Genomic DNA, 21,175 nt, shown 5'->3' on the forward strand with positions numbered 1-21,175 from the left:
CACTTTTTCTAAGCAATTGATTCCTTCTTGAAGTTCCTGGGCTATAGATCATATTGATAAATCCAAAATACACAGAGCTGAAAATGAGAAAAACTGTGCAAATTTAAGAAATCAGATCCATTCCCATTTGCATTCTAGAGCCTTTCAGTCATTACTGTGCAAAAGGAAATGACCGGCCCCAGTCATTGAAGTCTTTAGGCAGTTCTAGCCCAGCACGGGACCAGCTATCTACTGGATCTACATCACAGCTGACAAAAAGGAGAGATAAAGACAATTATAACGTGGTATAAGTGGCAGAGAGATATATTATTCTTCCCTGGTCAGCTGAAAGTCAATTCATCATCAGTGATATTCAAAATCAGAAGTCTCTGCTGCCATGCCAAGTACAATAGAGGCAATATATATCATTTTAATTGCTGGTGAATTGACCGTAGGGCTTTTGGGAAATGGATTCATTGTACTAGTTAACTGCATTGACTGGCTCAAGAGAAGAGACGTTTCCTTGATTGACATCATCCTGATCAGCTTGGCCATCTCCAGAATCTGTTTGCTGTGTGTAATATCTTTAGATGGCTTCCTTATACTGCTCTCTCAAGATGCATACGAAAATAGCAAGCTAGTAATCATTGTGGATGTTGTCTGGACACTTGCAAATAATTCAAGTCTCTGGTTTACTTCTTGCTTCAGTATCTTCTACTTACTCAAGATAGTCAATATATCCCACCCATTTTTCTTCTGGCTGAAGCTAAAGATCAACGAGGTCATCCTTGGGATTCTTCTGGGGTCCTTTCTTATCTCCTTAATTATGAGCATTTCAGTGAATATATGGTATGACTTTTTCAAGGCCAGTCATGAAGTAAACATTACTCAGGAATTCAAAGTGAGTAAAATTCGAAATGCTTTTAAACAGATAACCCTGAACCTCGGGGCGATGGTTCCCTTTATTATTTGCCTGATCTCATTTTTCTTGTTACTTTTCTCCCTGGTTAGACACACCCAGCAGATTCAACTGCATGCTACAGGGTTCAGAGACCCCAGCACAGCGGCCCACATGAGGGCCATGAAGGCAGTGATCATCTTTCTGCTCCTCCTCATTGTGTACTATTCAGTCTTTCTTGTTATAACCTCTAGCTCTCTGATTCCTCAGGAAAAATGAGTGTTGATGATTGGTGGCATAGTAACTGTCATTTTTCCATCAAGCCATTCATTAATCCTAATCATGGGAAACAGCAAATTGAGGGAAGCTTTTCTGAAGATGTTAAGATTTGTGAAGGGTTTCCTTAGAAGAAGAAAGCCTTTTGCTCCATAGAGACCTCTAAAGAGGAGAAAAAAAATCAACAAAAGGCATTCTCTCTTCTTTTGTTATGTTTATTTTCTCTTATATGCTATTGGAAGTCATTAATATCTACCATAATTCTAGAGATTTGTTGTGTGTTCCTTCACATTTTTGTCTGGTTTAATTGGTAATCGAGTGTTATTGCACCACATATTCTTTGTCATCGTAGAAAACATGAATTTAAATTCCATATTAACATTTCATCATTTCATGTCTGGCTAAATACAAAGAGGCCCTACTTCTATTCTGGCAAATACTGACAAAGGCCTTGAACTCAATGAGGAGAAGAATTTCAGGCAAACAGGCTTTGGGAAAAGATTTTAGAACTCATCTACCCTTTCTATAAAATCAGTCATGCAAAGCAACTCTCTGCTTTGAAATGAAGGCCAGTCTTTATCATCACTGCCCGATCCCCTCCATTTCTGGAAGGATTTGTCTTGATCAAGATGGGAGAAAAACGATCTTGAATGAAATTCTGCCTAGGATGATATACGATGTGTGAAAAGGAGTATAATCTCAAGAATGAAGGTTTGACCAGGAGACGATGCACAGGTGGTTATGCTTAGCAGAACCCCCTTAAGAAAGAAGGTGGAGGCTCCCAGTAGTCAGCTTGCTCATAAGTACACTAGCTGGGGATGGCAATTTTAGAAGTCAGTTCCTAAAGATTCTCTGGAATGTTCTATTTAGCCTTCTAACTCAGAAATCTCTGACAGGACCCGTTTTTGCCCCTGCATCATTTACTTTTCTATTTTGTTTCCAGTAACATTTTTTAGGTCACTAGGTTGCTTTAAGTTATTAAGTTTATGCTTTGCTTACACATTACACACATGTAAGAAACAGGAAAAATCTGCATGTGTTAGATACACCTTAGAACTATGTAAATACAAGAAGATCCCTAGTGGATTGTGATTTGTATTGCCTACATTCAACCGTATTTTGGGCTAAGTTGTACTCTCCCTCACCCCAAAACAAATAAATCTAATTTAATAGTAGAATTAGTCCTATGCCTTGGAAATACTGATAGGTTAAAAAAGTTTTTTTTACATGTTTTCCCAATCTAGAAAAAATGCAATAACATGCACTGTGAGATCACCAATCTTATAAAAGGATTTTATTAGAACTAGAATAATGTGAAGTTTAAATTTTTTTAATTTTAGATTAAAATGCTTATTATACAAGAGACAAGTTTTCAGGAAGTGGATTGTCCTCAAGGGTATTTCTCACATTAAAAAAAATAAAGACAACAAATCTTCATCTGGCATATTTCACTTCTAAGAAACAATTGAACAAAAAAGCAAATACTTAGTAAATATTGCCATGTTCCTGCCTTAAAAAATGTCATTTATAATTAGATTTGTATCATATCCTTCCCTAATTGGCCATTTAAATGAAGAAAAGAATTATTATCCTCTGATTAAATGTTAGCTGTCTACACTCTAATTGTACTAATTATCTTTCCGAAGTGAAAATTTGTTTCCATCTGGGAGACCTGATTTGTGGGTCATTTATAACTTACATGATGAAAGTGAAGTTTTACTTACACAACTGGATTTTTATTAAACATGTATCTCTTTCTTTGGTGACTCCTTATTCAAAACTCAATTTGATGGGTCCAAATATAGAGCTGCAGCAAGACGCTTGGTGCAAATTTGTGATATAAAATCTCTTTGATTTTGCATGAGAGAAATTTCAGCCAAACGTCTCAGATTTCATTCACTAAAAGGTAATAATTATAGTTTTTCCAGCCTATAAATAACTAGTCAAGCTGTTCATTTGGAGCAATTAGTTGGTTTCATCTTCGGGAACGTAGAGACAATACTATTTCAGAGGAGAGCCGAACACTTCTAGAATGATATCAACGTCAAAATAATAGCAGATGAAAACATTATTGCATCATTCAAGAATTTACTAATCATGCGTCAATAGGTCACCTGTAAATTAGCTCATCTACAGTGATATTTGAGATCAGATTGTTATCTCTACAAACATGTCCAGTGCTGCAGATAGCATCTCTATAATCCTAATAACTGGAGAATTCATAATAGGAGTATTGGGGAATGGATTCATTGGACTAGTCAACTGGGTTGATTGGATTAAGAAGAAAAAGATCTCCACAATTGACTGCATCATCACCAATTTAGTTCTCTCCAGAATTTGTTTGATCAGCGTAATGGTTCTAAATGTCATTTTAATAGTACTTTACCCAGATGTTTACACAAAGAGGAAGCTAAAGATAGTCATTTGTACCTTCTGGACATTTGCCAACTACTTAAATATGTGGTTTACCACCTGCCTCAATGTCTTTTACTGTCTCAAGATAGCTAATTTCTCTCACCCACTTTTTCTCTGGCTAAAGTGGAAAACTGACACGGTGGCTCGCTGGATCCTGCTGGGATGCTTTGCCATTTCCTCGTTGGTCGGTCTTATAGTACCAATCGTGCTGAGTTGTGATTATAAGTTTCATGCAACTGCAAAGCATAAAAGAAATATTACTGAAATGTTCCATGTGAGTAAAATGCCATCCTTCAAACCCTTGACTCTCTTTAACCTGTTTGCAATTGTCCCATTTATTGTGTCACTGATATCTTTTATCCTTTTAGTAAGATCTTTATGGAGACACACCAAGCAAATAAAACTCCATGCTACCAGCTGTAGAGACCCCAGCACAGAGGCTCATGTGAGAGCCATTAAAACTATGACTTCATTTATCTTCTTTTTTTTCCTGTACTATATTATTTCTCTTTGGGTGACCTTTAGCTATCTTATTACAAAATATAAATTAGCTATGGTGTTTGGAGAGATCATAGCAATTCTCTATCCCTTGGGTCACTCACTTATTTTAATTATTTTCAATAAGAAACTGAGGCAGGCATCTGTCAAAATGCTGACTTGTAGAAAAATTGCCTGCATGATATGAAATCTTAGTTTTATAAATGGAATTTAAAATCAAATCTTCTTCTCTAATAAAAATACAATTTTCTTTTTTTCTTTAATTGCATTTTAGGTTTTGGGGTACATGTGAAGGACATGCAAGATAGTTGCATAGGTAAACACGTGGCAGTGTGATTTGTTGCCTTCCTCCCCTTCACCTATATCTGGCATTTCTCCCCATGCTATCTCTCCCCAACTCCCCACTCCCTGGTGTCCCCTCCCCTATTCCCCCCAACAGACCCCAGTGTGTAGTGCTCCCCTCCCTGTGTCTATGTGTTCTCGTTGTTCAACACCCACCTATGAGTGAGAACATGAGGTATTTCATTTTCTGTTCTCGTGTCAGTTTGCTGAGAATTATGGTCTCCAGGTTCATCCATGTCCCTACAAAGGACATGAATTCATCGTTTCTGATAGCTGCATAATATTCCATGGTGTATATGTGCCACATTTTCCCAGACCAGTCTATCGTCACTGGGCATTTGGGTTGATTCCAGGTCTTTGCTATTGTAAACAGTGCTGCAATGAACATTCATGTGCATGTGTCCTTATAGTAGAACGATTTATAATCCTCTGGATATACACCCAGTAATGGGATTGCTGGGTCAAATGGAATTTCTATTTCTAGGTCCTTGAGGAATCTCCACACTGTCTTCCATAGTGGTTGAACTAATTTACACTCCCACCAGCAGTATAAAAGTGTTCCTATTTCTCTACATCCTCTTCAGCATCTGTTTTCTCCAGATTTTTTAATGATCCCATTCCAACTGGCATGAGATGGTATCTCAATGTAGTTTTGATTTGCATTTCTCTAACGACCAGTGATGATGAGCATCTTTTCATATGTTTGTTGGCCTCATGTATGTCTTCTTTTGTAAAGTGTGTTCATATCCTTTGCCCACGTTTGAAGTAATTTTCTTAAAAGTCCATTCTCACTTTCCCCATTATCTCATTTATTTTGGATGCATATCTTTTTAAGTGTTATTAGGACCTAGTGGCAAACTAATCTGTTATGTCTCTTTACAACCAGAAATGCTCATCTTTACACTCCCTTTCCATGAAGAATTTCAGAGTTCATGTTTCTCTTCTTGTCTCCTCAATGCAAATGTTAGGCATGCATTGCCTAAAGTCTTTTCAGACTTTACTTTGGCTCATGGTAAAGTGAACCTGGGCTACACTAACTGGTTTCCTGGTTTCTCATTTTCCTTTGTCATACTTATTTTTTTTGAGACAAAGTCTCGCTCTGTCTCCCAGGCTGGAGTGCAATGGTGTGGTCTCAGCTCACTGCAACCTCTGCCTCCCCAGTTCAAGAGATTCTCCTGCCTCAGCCTCCTGAGTAGCTGGGAGTACAGGTGCATGCCATCACGCCCAGCTAACTTTTGTATTTTTGGTAGAGACGGGGTTTCACCATGTTGGTCAGGCTGGTCTTGAACTCCTGACCTTGTGGTCTTCCCGCCTCGGTCTCCCAAAGTGCTGGGATTGCCGGCATGAGCCACCTTGCCCAGCCTCTGCCATACATTTTTATTGCTGGTCCTTAGTTGTGCTCCTTTCCTGGCTCTGCTGAGTCACTCCCATTTGGATTATTGACTAAGAACTCAGATCTTCCTGGTCTGTCTTTGGTTTTCCTGATCCATGATCTCCTAGGTAATATTCCCTGGTTGAACTTTTTCTGATGCTTTCTATTTATTTTCCTTGAAATTAAATTTCCTCTCAAACAACTTGCTTTTCATGCCACACCTGGGTGGGAATCGAACCCATTCAAGTTCCACTCACTTAAGGGGTGTTCCTAAGCCCTCTTCACAATCTTAAAAAAGGAATGGAGATAACAAATATCTGTCATACTGCTCACTCAGGTTCTTTCCTCTAACCAGAGCCTGCAAATTTCACTCAGGACTTAACAAAAGAAATAAATTGGGAAGACATTAACATATACCATTTAAGAAGCACATACTGTCAGTGGAAGAAGCAATAAATGTCAGTGGAAGAAGCAATAAATGTTTACAAAAAATACAGAGTAATCTTTTATTCAAAAAGAAGAAAGCGTGTCACCAAAAATGTTTAATTTTGCTGTGAAGATGAAATTGAGTCTCACTATAATATTGAAACGTTTGCTCTGTGGCGTCTCAGGTTGTGTATGTTCTAATATGGCTGCACTCTTGCTTTTACTCCCATTATTTTCTATATTTAATTTTGATGTATTTCAATCGACTAATTTCCTTTTATTATAACTAAAATACTAATTACCTGAACATTATCAGTTGTTTGTCTTATTATTATGTAAAATTCACTTTGTAAAGTACTAATACTTACAACTCTAAGCATGTAAACTTTGTGAACTATATTTCTAATATGCTAGCTGTTTATGTTACTCTTTGTTGTACAAGATGGAAGAATTCATGTTCTTTTGATGAAATATATTAATATATTCTAAAAAAATACCTGTGGATTTTACACTAGGATGAACTTTATATTTTTCTAAATGTTTAGATGAAATAAATATTTTATTGAATTAGCACTTTTGGGAAGGTTTTATCCTATTCGTCTTAAGATTTTTCCTCCATATTTTGTTTGCTGCATCTCCAACATTTCAAGCATCTTCAGTGACCGCAGTGTCTAGAGCTCTAAGTAGTAGACTTTTGACAGAACACTCTCCTGTGGAACTTTTTTTCTTAACTCTATATTCACATAACTTCATGCTATACAACACTGGTATGCATAAAATCTACATTTACTTTCAAAACCAAACAAAAAAAGGTCTAAAGATTATTTGGGCAAAGATGTCATCAGAGCTTCTGTGAGTACTTCATTTACCAGGATACACTGTGGGGAAAACGATGAGTCTAGGTCGGTTATCGTTTCCAAGATTGTTCTATCACAGGTGATGTACCAGTTTCCTGTAAACATAGCTACTTAATCATGCTGTTTGTCCAAAAACGAAGGCTACATCTCCAGAATGAAGGTTTGCCTTTTAAGGAAGGATAAGAGGAGACACACATTCCCAGGAAGGTGCCAGTACCCAAGAACTCTTCTGGAAACACCATGTAGTAAAGTGCTTCTCAGTAACTAGGGAGATATTTCAAAGTAAGAATTCATCTGTGGAGAAGTGGAAAGTTTAATCTTCAGTATCCTGCTAGAAGAGCTAAGGATCTTGATACTCATGCAATTTGTAAATAGGAGAATGGAGAGAATGAAATACAGAATTTTACTATCTTCTCTCTCATGCATACAACTATCCTTGAGAACATTTTTACAGTTTTTAAAAAATCTTCATGAAAGTATAATTGATATAAAAATGACTTCATATATTTAATGCATACAATTTGGAGAGACTGGACATACTCAAACACCCATGATATCACCACAAAGTTACAGAGGTATCTAATACATCCCAAAGTTTCCTTGAGAACATTTTAAGTGAAAATGAAAATTTAAAGATAATTGTCTTGTTTTATTATAGGTCCCCTACCTTATTATATAACATCACTAAGTAACCATTAAATGTCACTTTGTCAATAAGACAATGTGTTGCATTAAGAGACACTATGCCATAAAATTGTTCATTGCACAGCCAAAATAATAAGCTAAAGTTTCCTTGGAAAGAAATAATCGACATTTAGTGTTAACTTTTTTAATTTCCTGAAAATATATAATTCTCACTCTCAAGCCAAATTTTGGATTCTTCATTAATTATCAATAGTAACATACAACAAAACAAATATTCTTCCAGGAATTTCAATTTTTGCCAACTTTATACTTGCTACCAAATTCTTGATGTTTAGGTTCGCCAGACAATATATGGAACACTCAACCAAAGTTGAACTTCAGTACTTCCTGAAAGCACTGATCTTATGTAATTTGTCATATATGCTAAAAAATGATTCATTTGTTTACCTTTAATTCAAGTTTAAACGGGTGCCCTGACTTTTTAGTTGCTAAATATAGCAACTCTATTGAGGTTACTAGTATACATCACAAATTAATGAATTCAGAATGCATACGCCTTAGCCTCAGAAAGACCTTGCAGGACTACGAAAGGGAACTGGCCCAGTTTGCATCTTAGTAAACAGTAGCTCAGCCTAAATTCACCATATGTGGAAAAATACAACCTGCTGAGTAGGTAAATGGGCATACAGTGCCAGGCCAAGGATCGCCAACCACATTGTTTGTCAAGACTATTTATTTAAATTAGGATTTAATGAAGATAGCTCCAGTCTTCATTTATCGTCCCAGTCTCCATTACAAGACAGACTACAAAGAAGAGATAAAGAAAGTTACGTCAAAATCTAAGAAGCAGGTGTAGATGTCAAACTCTATCAGGTCAACTAGAAACTAATTGCCTATTTCTCTATTTAAACATGACAGATAAATTGCAGACTGCCTTACTGATCTTAGCAGTTGGAGAGTTTTCAGTTGGGATCTTAGGGAATGCATTCATTGGATTGGTAAACTGCGTGGACTGGGTTAAGAAGAGGAAGATTGCCTCCATTGATTTAATCCTCACAAGTCTGGCCATATCCAGAATTTGTCTATTGTGCATAATACTATTAGATTGTTCTACACTGGTGCTGTATCCAGATGTCTATGCCACCGGTAAACAAATGAGAATCATCGACTTCTTCTGGACCCTAACTAACCATTTAAATATCTGGTTTGCAACCTGCCTCAGCATTTACTATTTCTTCAAGATAGCTAATTTCTTTCACCCAGTTTTCCTCTGGATGAAGTGGAGAATTGACAGGGAGATTTTCTGGATTCTGCTGGGGTGCTTGGTTCTCTCTGTGTTTATCAGCCTTCCGGCCACGGAGAACTTGAATGCTGATTTCAGGCGTTGTGTGAAGGCAAAACGGAAAACAAACTTAACTTGGAGTTGCAGAGTAAATAAAAATCAACATGCTTCTACCAAGTTATTTCTCAACCTGGTAACGCTGCTCCCCTTTTCCGTGTTCCTGATGTCTTTTTTCCTCTTGATCCTCTCCCTGCATAGACATATAAGGCGAATGCAGCTCAGTGCCACAGGGTGCAGAGACCCCAGCACAGAAGCCCATGTGAGAGCCCTGAAAGCTGTCATTTCCTTCCTTCTCCTCTTTATTGCCTACTGTTTGTGCTTTCTCATCGCCACCTCCAGCTACTTTATGTCAGAGATGGAATTAGCTGTGATTTTTGGTGAGTCTATAGCTCTAATCTACCCCTCAACCCATTCATTTATCCTAATACTGGGAAACACTAAATTAAGACATGCATCTCTAAAGGTGCTTTGGAAAGTAATGTATATTCTAAAAGTAAGACAATTCTAACAACATAAATAGATCTGAAGAGAAACTATGCTTTTCTAGGACAAACAAAAATGAGATGTTTCTAAGGTGCCTTCAGTTCCTGCATTCATGTTTTATGTGATTAATTACTCCTATAACTTATTTAGGATATCTGTGGTTGTAATTTAGGGAATCTCATGCACAGCTGGCTGGATCTCTCATCTCTGTCTCTGACTTTGTCTGTGTCTTCCTGCTTCTCTCTTCTCTCACTCTTCCTTTCTTTACAGTTGGTGTGTTGTTGCTTTTTTTAAACATGTTTCAGAACAAACAGAAATTAATATCCTACTATCAACTATTGAGAGTAGAGGGCATTTTCATAGTTCTAAGTCCTATTTCCAGATGCAAAGATGTGTGACTAATTCAAAACAAGTGTAATAGCATCTTGCTGTTATTTGCATCCTTATGAAAAGCAGCTAGTTCGTTCTCATAGTCCTAGTTAGATTGTTATTCTCAGATCATCCAACTAAGTTCTACCTTTGGCAAAGACTCAATAAAGTCACAGTTCTTAATAAATGCCGTGGAATTCTATGAATTATCTTATTATAATCACAGTTAAGGTATATAGCATGGCTAAATATATTGTCGCAGTGAGTTAGAAGATTATTTGAGAATAGCAATCAATGAATGAAGGCCTATCTATAACTAAAAGAGGGAAAATTTATGTTGAAAATGGCTAAAAATAAGAAGTCTAAATTGAACTATTAATTATTTATCGAAAAAAATTTCTCAATGAAAGATGTGTGTCCATGGATTGCACCAGGCAATGATTGTCAAGATGCTGTGATAAGACCTTCAATCAAAAGCTTATATATGGATATGTTAAAATGTCAAAACTCTCAAAGGATATATTGCCTCACTGTAGAATATCTCCACACTCCAGGGAAATATTGTTGGACTGTATAAAAGCCATCTTTGTTTAAGGGTTCAATGATTTTATATCAGTAATTTGTAGAACAGAATATCTGTAAGAATGTAGAATACATTATCAACCAACCTGATCTGATATTTATTAAAGACTCCATAAAAGAAAGAGAGAACACATTCTCTGTTCACATATATATTGAATATTCTCCAGACAATACCATGTATCAGGCCACAAAAGGAAAATATATTTGAGATGTACCATCAAAAGCACATCGTTTGTGTTGTGGCAAAGATATTTGTGGTGATCAACACTGCACTAACCAGCCTAGAGTAGCCATGAACTTTGTGTCCAAAAAAGAAAGTATTTATAAATAAAGGGATAGTAAATGTTCTCATCAATAAATTTGGTAAAAATAAAAATTAGTTTTACAGTAGTTTTATATGTTAATTTTCTTCTCTGACTCTGACAGTGCAAAAGATACACATTGATTAAATGGCTAAATTTACAAAGATGTTTTGGGTGCCTTGTAATTTAAAGAAACAAATGAAAATTAGATGCATAGGCTAAAGCTTACTTTTCTGAAAATTGTCTCAAAGAATACCTTTCCCCATACCCTAAATGAGCCAGGACCCAGTTCATGTTAATTTATTAGACATGGAAGCAAAAGAAACTTAAAGGCTGATTGGAAGCTTAGAAGCCCCACATTTGATGCCTCTATATTGTGGACCCTAGAAATTTAATTGCCACTTACATTGCAAACATGGCACCTCAAAATTCAATTTCTCTGTGGTCAGCAGCCAGGCAGAGGATATTGAGGTAGAAACAGTAGCAGTGTTAGTAACCTCTTACTGTACATAATTCTCTTTACTGGCCTACGTAGGATGAAGGTAATATAACCAAAGTGGGTAGATTTTTCTTCTAGGATTATATTAATTCTGAGAAATTATGCAAAGATGATAACTCAGGGTTGAAATGAATATTTGCACTGTTTCTTTCACTCACACTATTTAGGATAGAGTTTTCAGGCTTTCTCTAAATGAGTGTAGTGAAGGGGCTACAGAAAACACAGACACTCCTTTTTCTGTTTTTATTCCTTGCTTAATGAAAAGATACCCATTAGCACTTGAATGTCTGACTGTCAGGCTCTATCCTGGATGCGGGAAATACAGATGAAAAATGTGACAAAATCTATGCTCTTATGGAATGTACAGTCATAGAAAACATTATAGAAGACAATGATCAAATAAACAAAAAAACAATTATGAGTCATGATTAATGCAATTGAGAACAACTGAAGGTGAAGGATAACTGTATATAGCATCGTCAGGATAGATCAACCCAGGAAAATGAACTCTTAGCTGAGACTTGAATGACAAATATAATCTGGCCATAAAACAGCCTGGAGAAATAACGTCTCGAAAAGACGGCAGAACAAGTGCAAAGACCTTAAGGAGCAAGTGTTTGAGAAAGTGTGATAAAGATCTGAATGACTAAAGTGTGGTGAGCAAGGAGTGAATGGCAGGAGATCATGATCAAGATTATGAAAGGCCTTGTAGGTCGGGAGAGGGAATTTGGATTTAAGTGCAATGGAAAGACGTTGAAGAATTTAAAGTCATATGCAAAGTGCTTTGACTTAAACATAGATATAAGTTCACTTTGGTTGTGGGAAGAATACTGTATGTTTTGGTGAGAGAGTATAATTAGGAAGACCAGCTGGTAAGTTATTACAGTAAGGAGTCCATGTGAGATATCATGGAGGTTCAGATCTGATGGTGGCAATGGAGTTAGGGGATTTTCTTTTCTTTTTGAGACAGACTTTCGCTCTCGTTACCCAGGCTGGAGTGCAATGGTGCGATCTCGGCTCACTGCAACCTCCGCCTCCTGGGTTCAGGCAATTCTCCTGCCTCAGCCTCCTGAGTAGCTGGAATTACAGGCATGTGTCACCATGCCCAGCTAATTTTTTGTGTTTTTAGTATAGACAGGGTTTCACCATGTTGACCAGGATGGTCTCGATCTCTTGACCTGATGATCCACCCACCTTGGCCTCCTGAAGTGCTGGGATTTTAGGCGTGAGCCACCGTGCCAGGCCTGCCATTATTAATAATTGGCAAAAACCGCAATTACTTATGCATCCACCTAATATATGGAAAATTTATTGAATGAGGGCCTTTCAGTAATGACTTGGGATTCAATATGCTGGCATAGGCACATAAGTCCAGACCTCATATTTTATTTGGATGGCTCCACGGAACTTGGCACACTGATGACTTCGTATATAAGTTGGAGCTGCTGCAACTTCCTTGATATGATATTAAGAAGGGATCAGGGAAACTCAGGGAGATGGTAGTGACACAAAAGACAAACTCTGTAAGATCTGAGAAACTGCTACCTATGTACCCTGAGAGATCCCTAAGGATGTCCCTTCACTGAGACATAACGAATGTCCTGGTGAGGGGAGCACTGGCAGCAATGGGAACTCAGTGATGGCCTGTTCTCTGTAAGCCAGAGTTGCCTAGTGGGAGAGTCTGTCAAGAAACTGGACTCCCAGTGTCAATTAGTTTGTTGAAATTGTTACGTGTAGTTACTACATTTGACAAGAAGGCCAACCAGAGCTCATCAGAATACCATGATGTACAGGAATCTGCAGTGATAACTAGCAGAAATGGTGTTCCCAGGATTCAGACAGAAAGTGAAGTAAATTGTTTCTTGAATTACATAAGAAAAAAATGAAATACCAAGAAGCTAGTGCAATGAAAAATTACTGTTCCTCTTCAAGCTTCAAGTACAAAGTCACTTCAATAAAAGTCCTTTGATTGAGGAGGAGGCTGTGTCCCGTCGAGCAAAGACTCTGCCAAGTGACCGTAAGTTTTCATCGTAAACAGTTTCCCAATTCTCAGTCCTCTCCAAGGGAAATGCACTCATTTGACAGAATTGAGAAAGGGGAGTAATTATATATTTTAAGAAATGTCAATAAAAGGTTTGACCTGACACTATTTTCAGAGCAATCAAAATGCCGTTGTAATCTTCCAGCAGGAGTAGAGGCTTAGGGGAAAAAATCCTGGTGACTCCAGTGAATCCACATTCCTACCTCGTGGTTAGGTTATTTCCCTAGTTATCGAGAATACAATCGGGATAGATATACTTAGCAGCCATCAGACACAATATCAAGGCTCTCAAATTTTAATGACTTATTTTCTTCCTGGTAGATACCTAATAGTGGGATTGCTGGATCAAACAGTAGCTTGAATAAGCATGATAGTTCTACCTAATTACACAGAACAAAGAGTAATTTTGTTTGTGTAGTTCTGGAATATACAAAAAGAGCTCTGGATTTTAAAAGGAGGATAATTTGTTGATAGTTTAAAATAATTTTTATAATTAAGTTATCTTAAATAATTTTGAATTTAAAATTTATTTTTATATTCTTTAATAATTCTTAATTACCTTAGAACAATATTAAAATAGATTTCTTTGAATTATTAAAACTTGAGACTGTAATCCCAGCACTTTGGGAGGCCGAGGCTGGTGGATCACGAGGTCAAGAGATCGAGACCATCCTGGTCAACATGGTGAAACCCCGTCTCTACTAAAAATACAAAAAATTAGCTGGGCATGGTGGCGCGTGCCTGTAATCCCAGCTACTCAGGAGGCTGAGGCAGGAGAATTGCCTGAACCCAGGAGGTGGAGGTTGCAGTGAGCCGAGATCGCACCATTGCACTCCAGCCTGGGTAACAAGGGCAAACTCCGTCTCAAAATAAATAAATAAATAAATAAAATAAAACTTGAGACAATTGAGTTATCCAGGGAAAATTAGTCTTATCGCTGAATGTGTTCAGGCACTAAGAGATCTATAATTAGTATGTTAAAAAAAAAAAAAGAGGTTGAGACTCGTTAGACTAGAATCACCGTATTTATCTCTTTAAAATATCGTTAATGAAAGAAATATTCTTTTTTCTCTGGATGAAAATTCCATATTTTGTTTTTACAACTTGTGTGCCCTTCTTTGCCTCTTCAGCCTTCACTAATTCAGCTATGTATAGCCCGAAATTTCTCAAGTCTCCCTTAGCCTAAAATAAAGTCTTTCATACACTTTTCTAAGTTCCCTAACCTATGGAGCTACCCATTGTTCTTACTACAATTGCTCACTTTAAGAAAGTGTCCTGAAATTACTCTCCCTGGAGGTCTCAGCTTGTCTCCGATCATCAAAGTTGGTAATATTTTCTTAGTCCTTTTGTCTTTAACCACTTTAAAATTTTGTATATTACTATATATTTCTTCCCTCTTACAGTTTCTTTGACTTAGGTAACAGTGACATCTCTTGATTATTTTTGTATCCTTCTGTGTCTGCCTTATTGAATATTCATTTTTAAACTATAACCTACAAAGTAGGGCAAGTAGCACTATGTATTTACCCAGTATCAATTTTTACCCATTTTCTTTGCAGAAACCCAATACCGATCAGGTTGGCAACATTTCCTGCTAATAAATATTTATTTTCAGATTCTTTTGCTGCTGGGGGTAACCATGAGGCATAATTCCAGAAAGTCAGAACTTCACGGCTCCAGCTCTTTTTGTTCTGATGGCCCAGATTATATTTTCAGAAGATTGAGCCAGACCCTCGTGACCACTTCATGGAGGTCTGCTCAGCCTCGGTCTGTCACTTCAGGCAGGCAGTGAGAACTGCAGTTTATGTACTAAAGCTGAACATGCCTATATTCTATGACCTAGGAATTTTTGTTCCAGGAATAGACACAACAGTAATGTAACATATGTGCACTAAAAAAATGTATAATTATTAGCAGTATGATTTGAAATAGCCCAAATTAGAAATAAACCAGGAGGGAAATAGATGAGTAAATTGTAGTATAGTTATAGAATGGAATAGCAGGAAAACAGATGAGTAAATTGTAATATAGTCATAGAATGGAATATTACATAGCAATGAAAATAATGACACTGCTACTACCATACTCATAGAAGTTCTGAGTGAAAGAAACTGAACTCAGGAGAGTAAATATTATGTTATTACATTTTACATAAAGTTTAAAACAGTGATACTAATCAATATGAAAGATATATGTGTACAGGCAGTGGAGGGCAGTATCTGAGGAACAGCACAAGGGATTCCTTTGGAGTGTTGCAATATAATGTAAAATTATGATTATACTACTTATTGAGGTGGACTGCATTACATTTTGCTTTGTAATATGTAATGTGTTTGCTTTGTAAATATCTGTAAATCTGCATAATTATAATTTATACATTTTTCTAGAGGTATGACAATAAATATTTACTTAAAAATTATTAATTAGATGATATACATTCGTGTACACTGCATAATTTTTTTAAACTTTGTTAGTAAGCATATAGGAAGCAGCCACTCTCTTATATCTTTTTGGGAACTCCAAATTGATGCAATTTTTGGAAGATGAGTTGTACAAACTATCATTGTGTAAAGTGTGTCTGGTGTTTTATCCAGAATTCTCAGTCTTAGAATTTATCCTGCAAGTATTATTGCATAATAGATAAATAAATGAATAAGAAATGTCATTGCAATACTGTTATAATAACAAAATACTGGAAACAATATAAATGTTCATCATGTTTGTTAAATAATTTCCATTATTAAAAAGAATTAAGGAGATATAAATGTGTGGTATGCATATGGAATTATATTCCAACTATATTATTAAATAAAAACAAAGATTAGTATGACTTCATTTCTATATAAAAGGAATATATATACACATATATATAATGATGTTTTCACTCAGAATTTTGTTGAATATAGCAGTAGTGTGTTCATTTTTATTTTTATTAATAGAAGTGATTATTTTTCTTTCATTTTCCCTGATAGAAATTGGTGCAAAAGTAAGTGCAGTTTTGCCATTACTTACTTTTGCACCAAACTAATGTCAGTATACACATACAAGAGGCAGATTTATGTTCAGAAAATATTTCAAATTATAGACAAAAATGTCATTAGTGATTTATTTCTGTAAATGAAATTGTAGTGAAAGTCAATAAGACTTTTTCTTTTTGTTTCTACATTATTTAAACCTTAATAATGATAACTTTTAACATTTAAAAATACTAATAAAAATGAAGACCCTAGCCAGCAAGCTGTAGTCTAATAGAATGAGAGAGAACTGCCCTGCAACTTACCTTAAGCCTTAACCTCCTACTTCCTCATGTACTTCTGCCAGGTTCAGATCTTGGCCTTTAGGCCTCACTTCAAGTTTAGGTTTTGCTCCAGTAAACACTTGACACCTTCCTTTCTATCATCCAATAATTAACTTGTTTAGCCTTTAATTCCACGTGGCTCTATGAGGCTTTGACCTTTACCTGCTTTTACCTGATAACTGACCTTCAATTTATTCCTTACAGCCTTCTTCCAAATGTAATTTTACCTTCACCCCCTGCTCTTTGGAATTAATGGACATGATCTTGATTTTAATATTCACGTGCCCAAACTTGAGACTGATAATATATCCCCAAAGTATTGTATAAGTTCTTTAAGCCATCTTATTATTTAGTCTAATCCTGACAACCTTGCAAAATAGGTAGTATTATCATTCCAATGTTGTAAGTAAATAAATTGAGGTATAGATTATATTTATCTCTATTACAAAGCAGCAGTAATCAAAACAATATTGTGCAGGCATAATAACAAGCATATAGACCAATGCGACAGAACAGAATCAGAAGAAATTCAAGCATTTGTGTTCAACTAATCTTTGACAAGGCTTTCAAAAACACACAATCGAAGAAAGAATAGTCTCTTCAAGAACTAGATATGCACGTACGAAGAATGAAAGTAGACACTTACCTCACACCATGTATAAAAATCCACTCAAAATGAACTTAAGGTGAGATCTGAAACTGTAATACTACTTTTAAAAAAAGCATAGAGGCCTGTGCGTGATAGCTCACACCTGTAATCCCAGCACTTTGGGAAGCCAAGGCAAGCGGATCACAAGGTCAGGAGTTTGAGACCAGCCTGGCCAAATGGTGAAACCCCGGCCCTACTAAACATACAAAAATTATCCTGGCATGGTGGCGCATGCCTGTAGTCCCAGCTACTCTGGAGGCTGAAGTAGAAGAATCGCTTGAGCCCAGGAGGTGGAAGTTGCACCATGCCACTACATTCCAGCCTGGGTGACTGAGTAAGACTCCAACTCAAAAAAAAAAAAAAAAAAAAAAACCATAGAAAAAAACTTCTTGACATTGGTCTGGGGAATGATTTTTTTTATGATCCCCAAAATATAGATGACAAAAGCAAAAATAAGCAAGTGACCCTATATCAAAATAAAGATGTCTGCACAGCAAAGAAAATAATCAACAAAGTGAAGAAAACAGCCTATGGAAAGGGATAAAATATTTGCAAACCAGGTATCTAATTAAGAATTAATTCCCCAAATATATAAGAAACTCAAACAACTACATAACAAAAAACAATCCAATAACCCAATTAAACAATGGGCAAAGCACCTGAATAGACATTTCTAAAATGAAAACATACAAATGGCCAACAGGTCTATGGAAAGGTGTTCAACATCATAAATCATTAGGGGAATGCATAAGTAAACTACAATGAGATATCACCTTATAAGTATCAGAATGACTATTATCAGAAGACAAAATGTAAGTTTGAGCAAGGATGTGGAGAAAATGGAAACCCTTGTACACTGTTGGTGGAGTTGTAACTTAGTACAATCAAGAAAAGCCATATGACTGTTCTTCAAAAAATTGTGTAAAAGAAGCACTATATAATCCAGCAATCCCATTTTGGGTGTACATGCAAAGGAAATCAAATGAGTATGTTGAAGATATATCTGTCGTCCCATGTTAACTGCTATTCTAGTCATAATAGCCAAGATACGGAAACAACCTAAGTGTCCATGGATGAATGGTTTTTCAAAAATGGTACACACACACACACACACACACACACACACACACACACACTAGAATACTATTCAGCTTTTAAAAAGGAAATTCTGCCCTTTGCAACAGCATAAGTGAACCTGGAGGACATTATGTTAAGCAAAATAAGCCAGACACAAAAAGACAAATACTGCATGATCTCACTTATATGTGGAATCTAAGAGTCAAACTAAAAAAGCAAACAGTAGAATGGTGAAAGAAATGAAGAGATACTGATTAAAGGGACAAAGTTTCAGTTATGTGGATGAACAAGTTCTGGAGATCTAACGTACATAGTGGTGAATATAGTTAATAATACCATATTGCATACTTGAAATTTGCTAATAGAAGTATCTTATCACAGAACAAATAAACAAAAGATAACTATGTGAGATGATAGATATGTTCATTAGCTTGATTGTGGCAATCATTTCACAATATGTATGTATATCAAAACATTAAGTTGTATATGTTAAATATGCATAGTTTTTATTACTACCTCAATAAAGCTGGAAGAAAAGTTGAAATATTTGGATTCATTGAAAGACCTAACAAAGACAGTAAAAAACAATTACAAAATGAAAGCACGATTTTTTTAAAATTTCAGACAGTGTGCTCTTTTGCCCAGGCTTTTGGAGAGAAGTGGTATGATCTCGGCTCACTGCAACCTCTGCTCCCCTGTTCAAGCAATTCTCCTGCCTCAGCCTCTCAAGTAGCTGGGATTACAAGCATGTGCCACCATGCCTGGCTAATTTTTGTATTTTTAGTAGAGATGGGGCTTCACCATGTTGGCCAGGCTGGTCACGAACTCTTGACCTCAGATAATCCACCCACCTGGGCCTTCCAAAGCGCAAGGATTACAGGTGTGAGATACCATGTCCAGCCGGGAGCGCTACTTACAAGTATATTTAATACTAGCTCACCTAAATTTATATGAACTCTGAGAAAAAGGAAAACAACTCAATTAAAAAAATTGGCAAAAAACACTGAACAGGAATTGCACACAAGAGGTAAATTCACATGGCCAATAAACATAAAAAGATGTTCAACCTAATTAATAACCAGGGGAATGCTTATAAATAAACAATAAAATCCCACTTTAAAACCACCAGATAGGCAAAAGTAAAGAAGCATGACAATGTGCAACAGTTCCTTTCTTTTTTTTTTAAAGATAAGGATCTAATTTTATTTTTCTGCAGGTGTGTACTGAGATTTCCCAACACCAGTTATCGAGGAGACTGTCCTTTCCCCATTGTATGTTTTTGGCACCTTCATCAAAAATCAGTTAGCTATAAATGTATGGATTTATTTCTAGGCTATCAATTCTGTTCCATTGGTTGACCTGTCTGATTTTATATGAGTATCATGCTGTTTTGGTTACTATTTTTTATAGTATATCTTGAAGTTAGGTAGTTTAATGCCTCTAACAATGTTCCTTTTCCTCAGAATTGCTTTGGGTATTTGGGGTCTTTTAGGGTTCCATATACATTTTAAGATTTTTTTCTATTTCTATGAAGAATTGCATTAGTATTTTAATGGGGATGATACATCGAATCTGTAGATTGCTTTGAGTAGTATGGACTTTTTAAAAAATTATACTTTAAGTTCTGGGGTACATGTGCAGATCTTGCAGGATTGTTACATAGATATACACATGCCATGGTGGTTTGCTGCCTCCATCCCCCCATCACCTACATTAGGTATGTCTCCTAATGTTAACCCTCCCCAATCTCCCCACCCCCTGCTATCCTTCCCCTAGTCCTCCGCCCCTGGCAACATACCCTAGTGTGTGATGTTCCCCTCCCTGTGTCCATATGTTCTCATTGTTCAACACCCACTTATGAGTGAGAACATTCAGTGTTTGGTTGTCTGTTCTCATGTTAGTTTGCTGAGAATTGTGGTTTCCAGATTCATTCATGTCCCTGCAAAGAACATGAACTCATCCTCTTTTATGGCTGCATAGTATTCCATGGTGTATATGTGCCTCATTTTTTTATACAGTCTGTTATTGATGGGCATTTGGGTTGGTTCCAGGTCTTTGCTATTGTAAACAGTGCCACAATGAACATACATGTGCATGTGTCATTAGAACAGAATGATTTATAATCCTTTGGGTATATACTCAGTAATGGGATTGCTGGGTCAAATGGTATTGCTATTTCTAGATCCTTGAGGAATTGCCACACTGTCTTCCACAATGGTTGAAGTAATTTGCACTCCCACCAACAGTGTAAAAATGTTCCTATTTCTCCACATTCTCTCCAGCATCTGTTGTCTCCAGATTTTTTAATGATTGCCATTCTAAATGGCATGAGATGATACCTCAATGTGGTTTTGATTTGCATTTCTCTAATGACCAGTGATGATGAGCAATTTTTCATATGTTTGTTTTCTGCATAAATGTCTTCTTTCAAAAAGTATCTGTTCATGTCCTTTACCCACTTTTTGATAGGGTTGTTTGCTTTTGTCTTGTAAATTCCTTTTAGTTATTTGTAGATTCTGGGTATTCGCCCTTTGTTAGATGCGTAGATTGCAAAAATTTTTTCCCATTCTGTTGGTTGCCAGTTCACTCTGATTTTTTCTTTTGCTGTGCAGAAGCTTTTAAGTTTAATTAGATCCCATTTGTCTATTTTGGCTTTTGTTGCCATTGCTTTTGGTGTTTCAGTCATGAAGTCCTTGCCTATGACTATGTCCTGAATAGTACTGCCTAGATTTTCTTCTAGGGTTTTTATACTGTTAGGTTTTATGTTTTAATCTGTAATCCATCTGGAGTTAATTTTTGTATAAGGTATAAGGAAGGGGTTCAGG

At 36.4% G+C, this 21,175-nt stretch overlaps 3 protein-coding genes across 3 annotated transcripts; all 3 read left to right on the forward strand.

Moving 5' to 3' along the window:
- Nucleotides 1–376: 376 nt before the first annotated feature.
- On the forward strand, nt 377–1,309 carry TAS2R9 (taste 2 receptor member 9). Its single transcript, XM_003733700.3, is given in 1 exon segment — nt 377–1,309. A coding segment is annotated over 1 exon segment (933 nt).
- Nucleotides 1,310–3,008: 1,699 nt separating this feature from the next.
- TAS2R8 (taste 2 receptor member 8) lies at nt 3,009–4,253 on the forward strand. Its single transcript, XM_002752149.4, has one exon. The coding sequence runs from the start codon at nt 3,324–3,326 to the stop codon at nt 4,251–4,253; it is 930 nt and encodes a 309-aa protein (XP_002752195.1). The 5' UTR covers nt 3,009–3,323.
- A 4,366-nt stretch (nt 4,254–8,619) lies between these two features.
- TAS2R7 (taste 2 receptor member 7) lies at nt 8,620–9,558 on the forward strand. Its single transcript, XM_002752181.4, has one exon. The coding sequence runs from the start codon at nt 8,620–8,622 to the stop codon at nt 9,556–9,558; it is 939 nt and encodes a 312-aa protein (XP_002752227.4).
- The last annotated feature ends 11,617 nt before the right edge of the window (nt 9,559–21,175 follow it).

The sequence above is a fragment of the Callithrix jacchus genome, chromosome 9 (genome assembly GCF_049354715.1).
Source record: "Callithrix jacchus isolate 240 chromosome 9, calJac240_pri, whole genome shotgun sequence".
NCBI lineage: Eukaryota > Metazoa > Chordata > Mammalia > Primates > Cebidae > Callithrix > Callithrix jacchus.

Coding starts and splice junctions, on each gene's coding strand:
- TAS2R8 (XM_002752149.4), top strand. CDS start 3,324: ATGTCCAGTGCTGCAGATAGCATCTCTATAATCCTAATAACTGGAGAA.
- TAS2R7 (XM_002752181.4), top strand. CDS start 8,620: ATGACAGATAAATTGCAGACTGCCTTACTGATCTTAGCAGTTGGAGAG.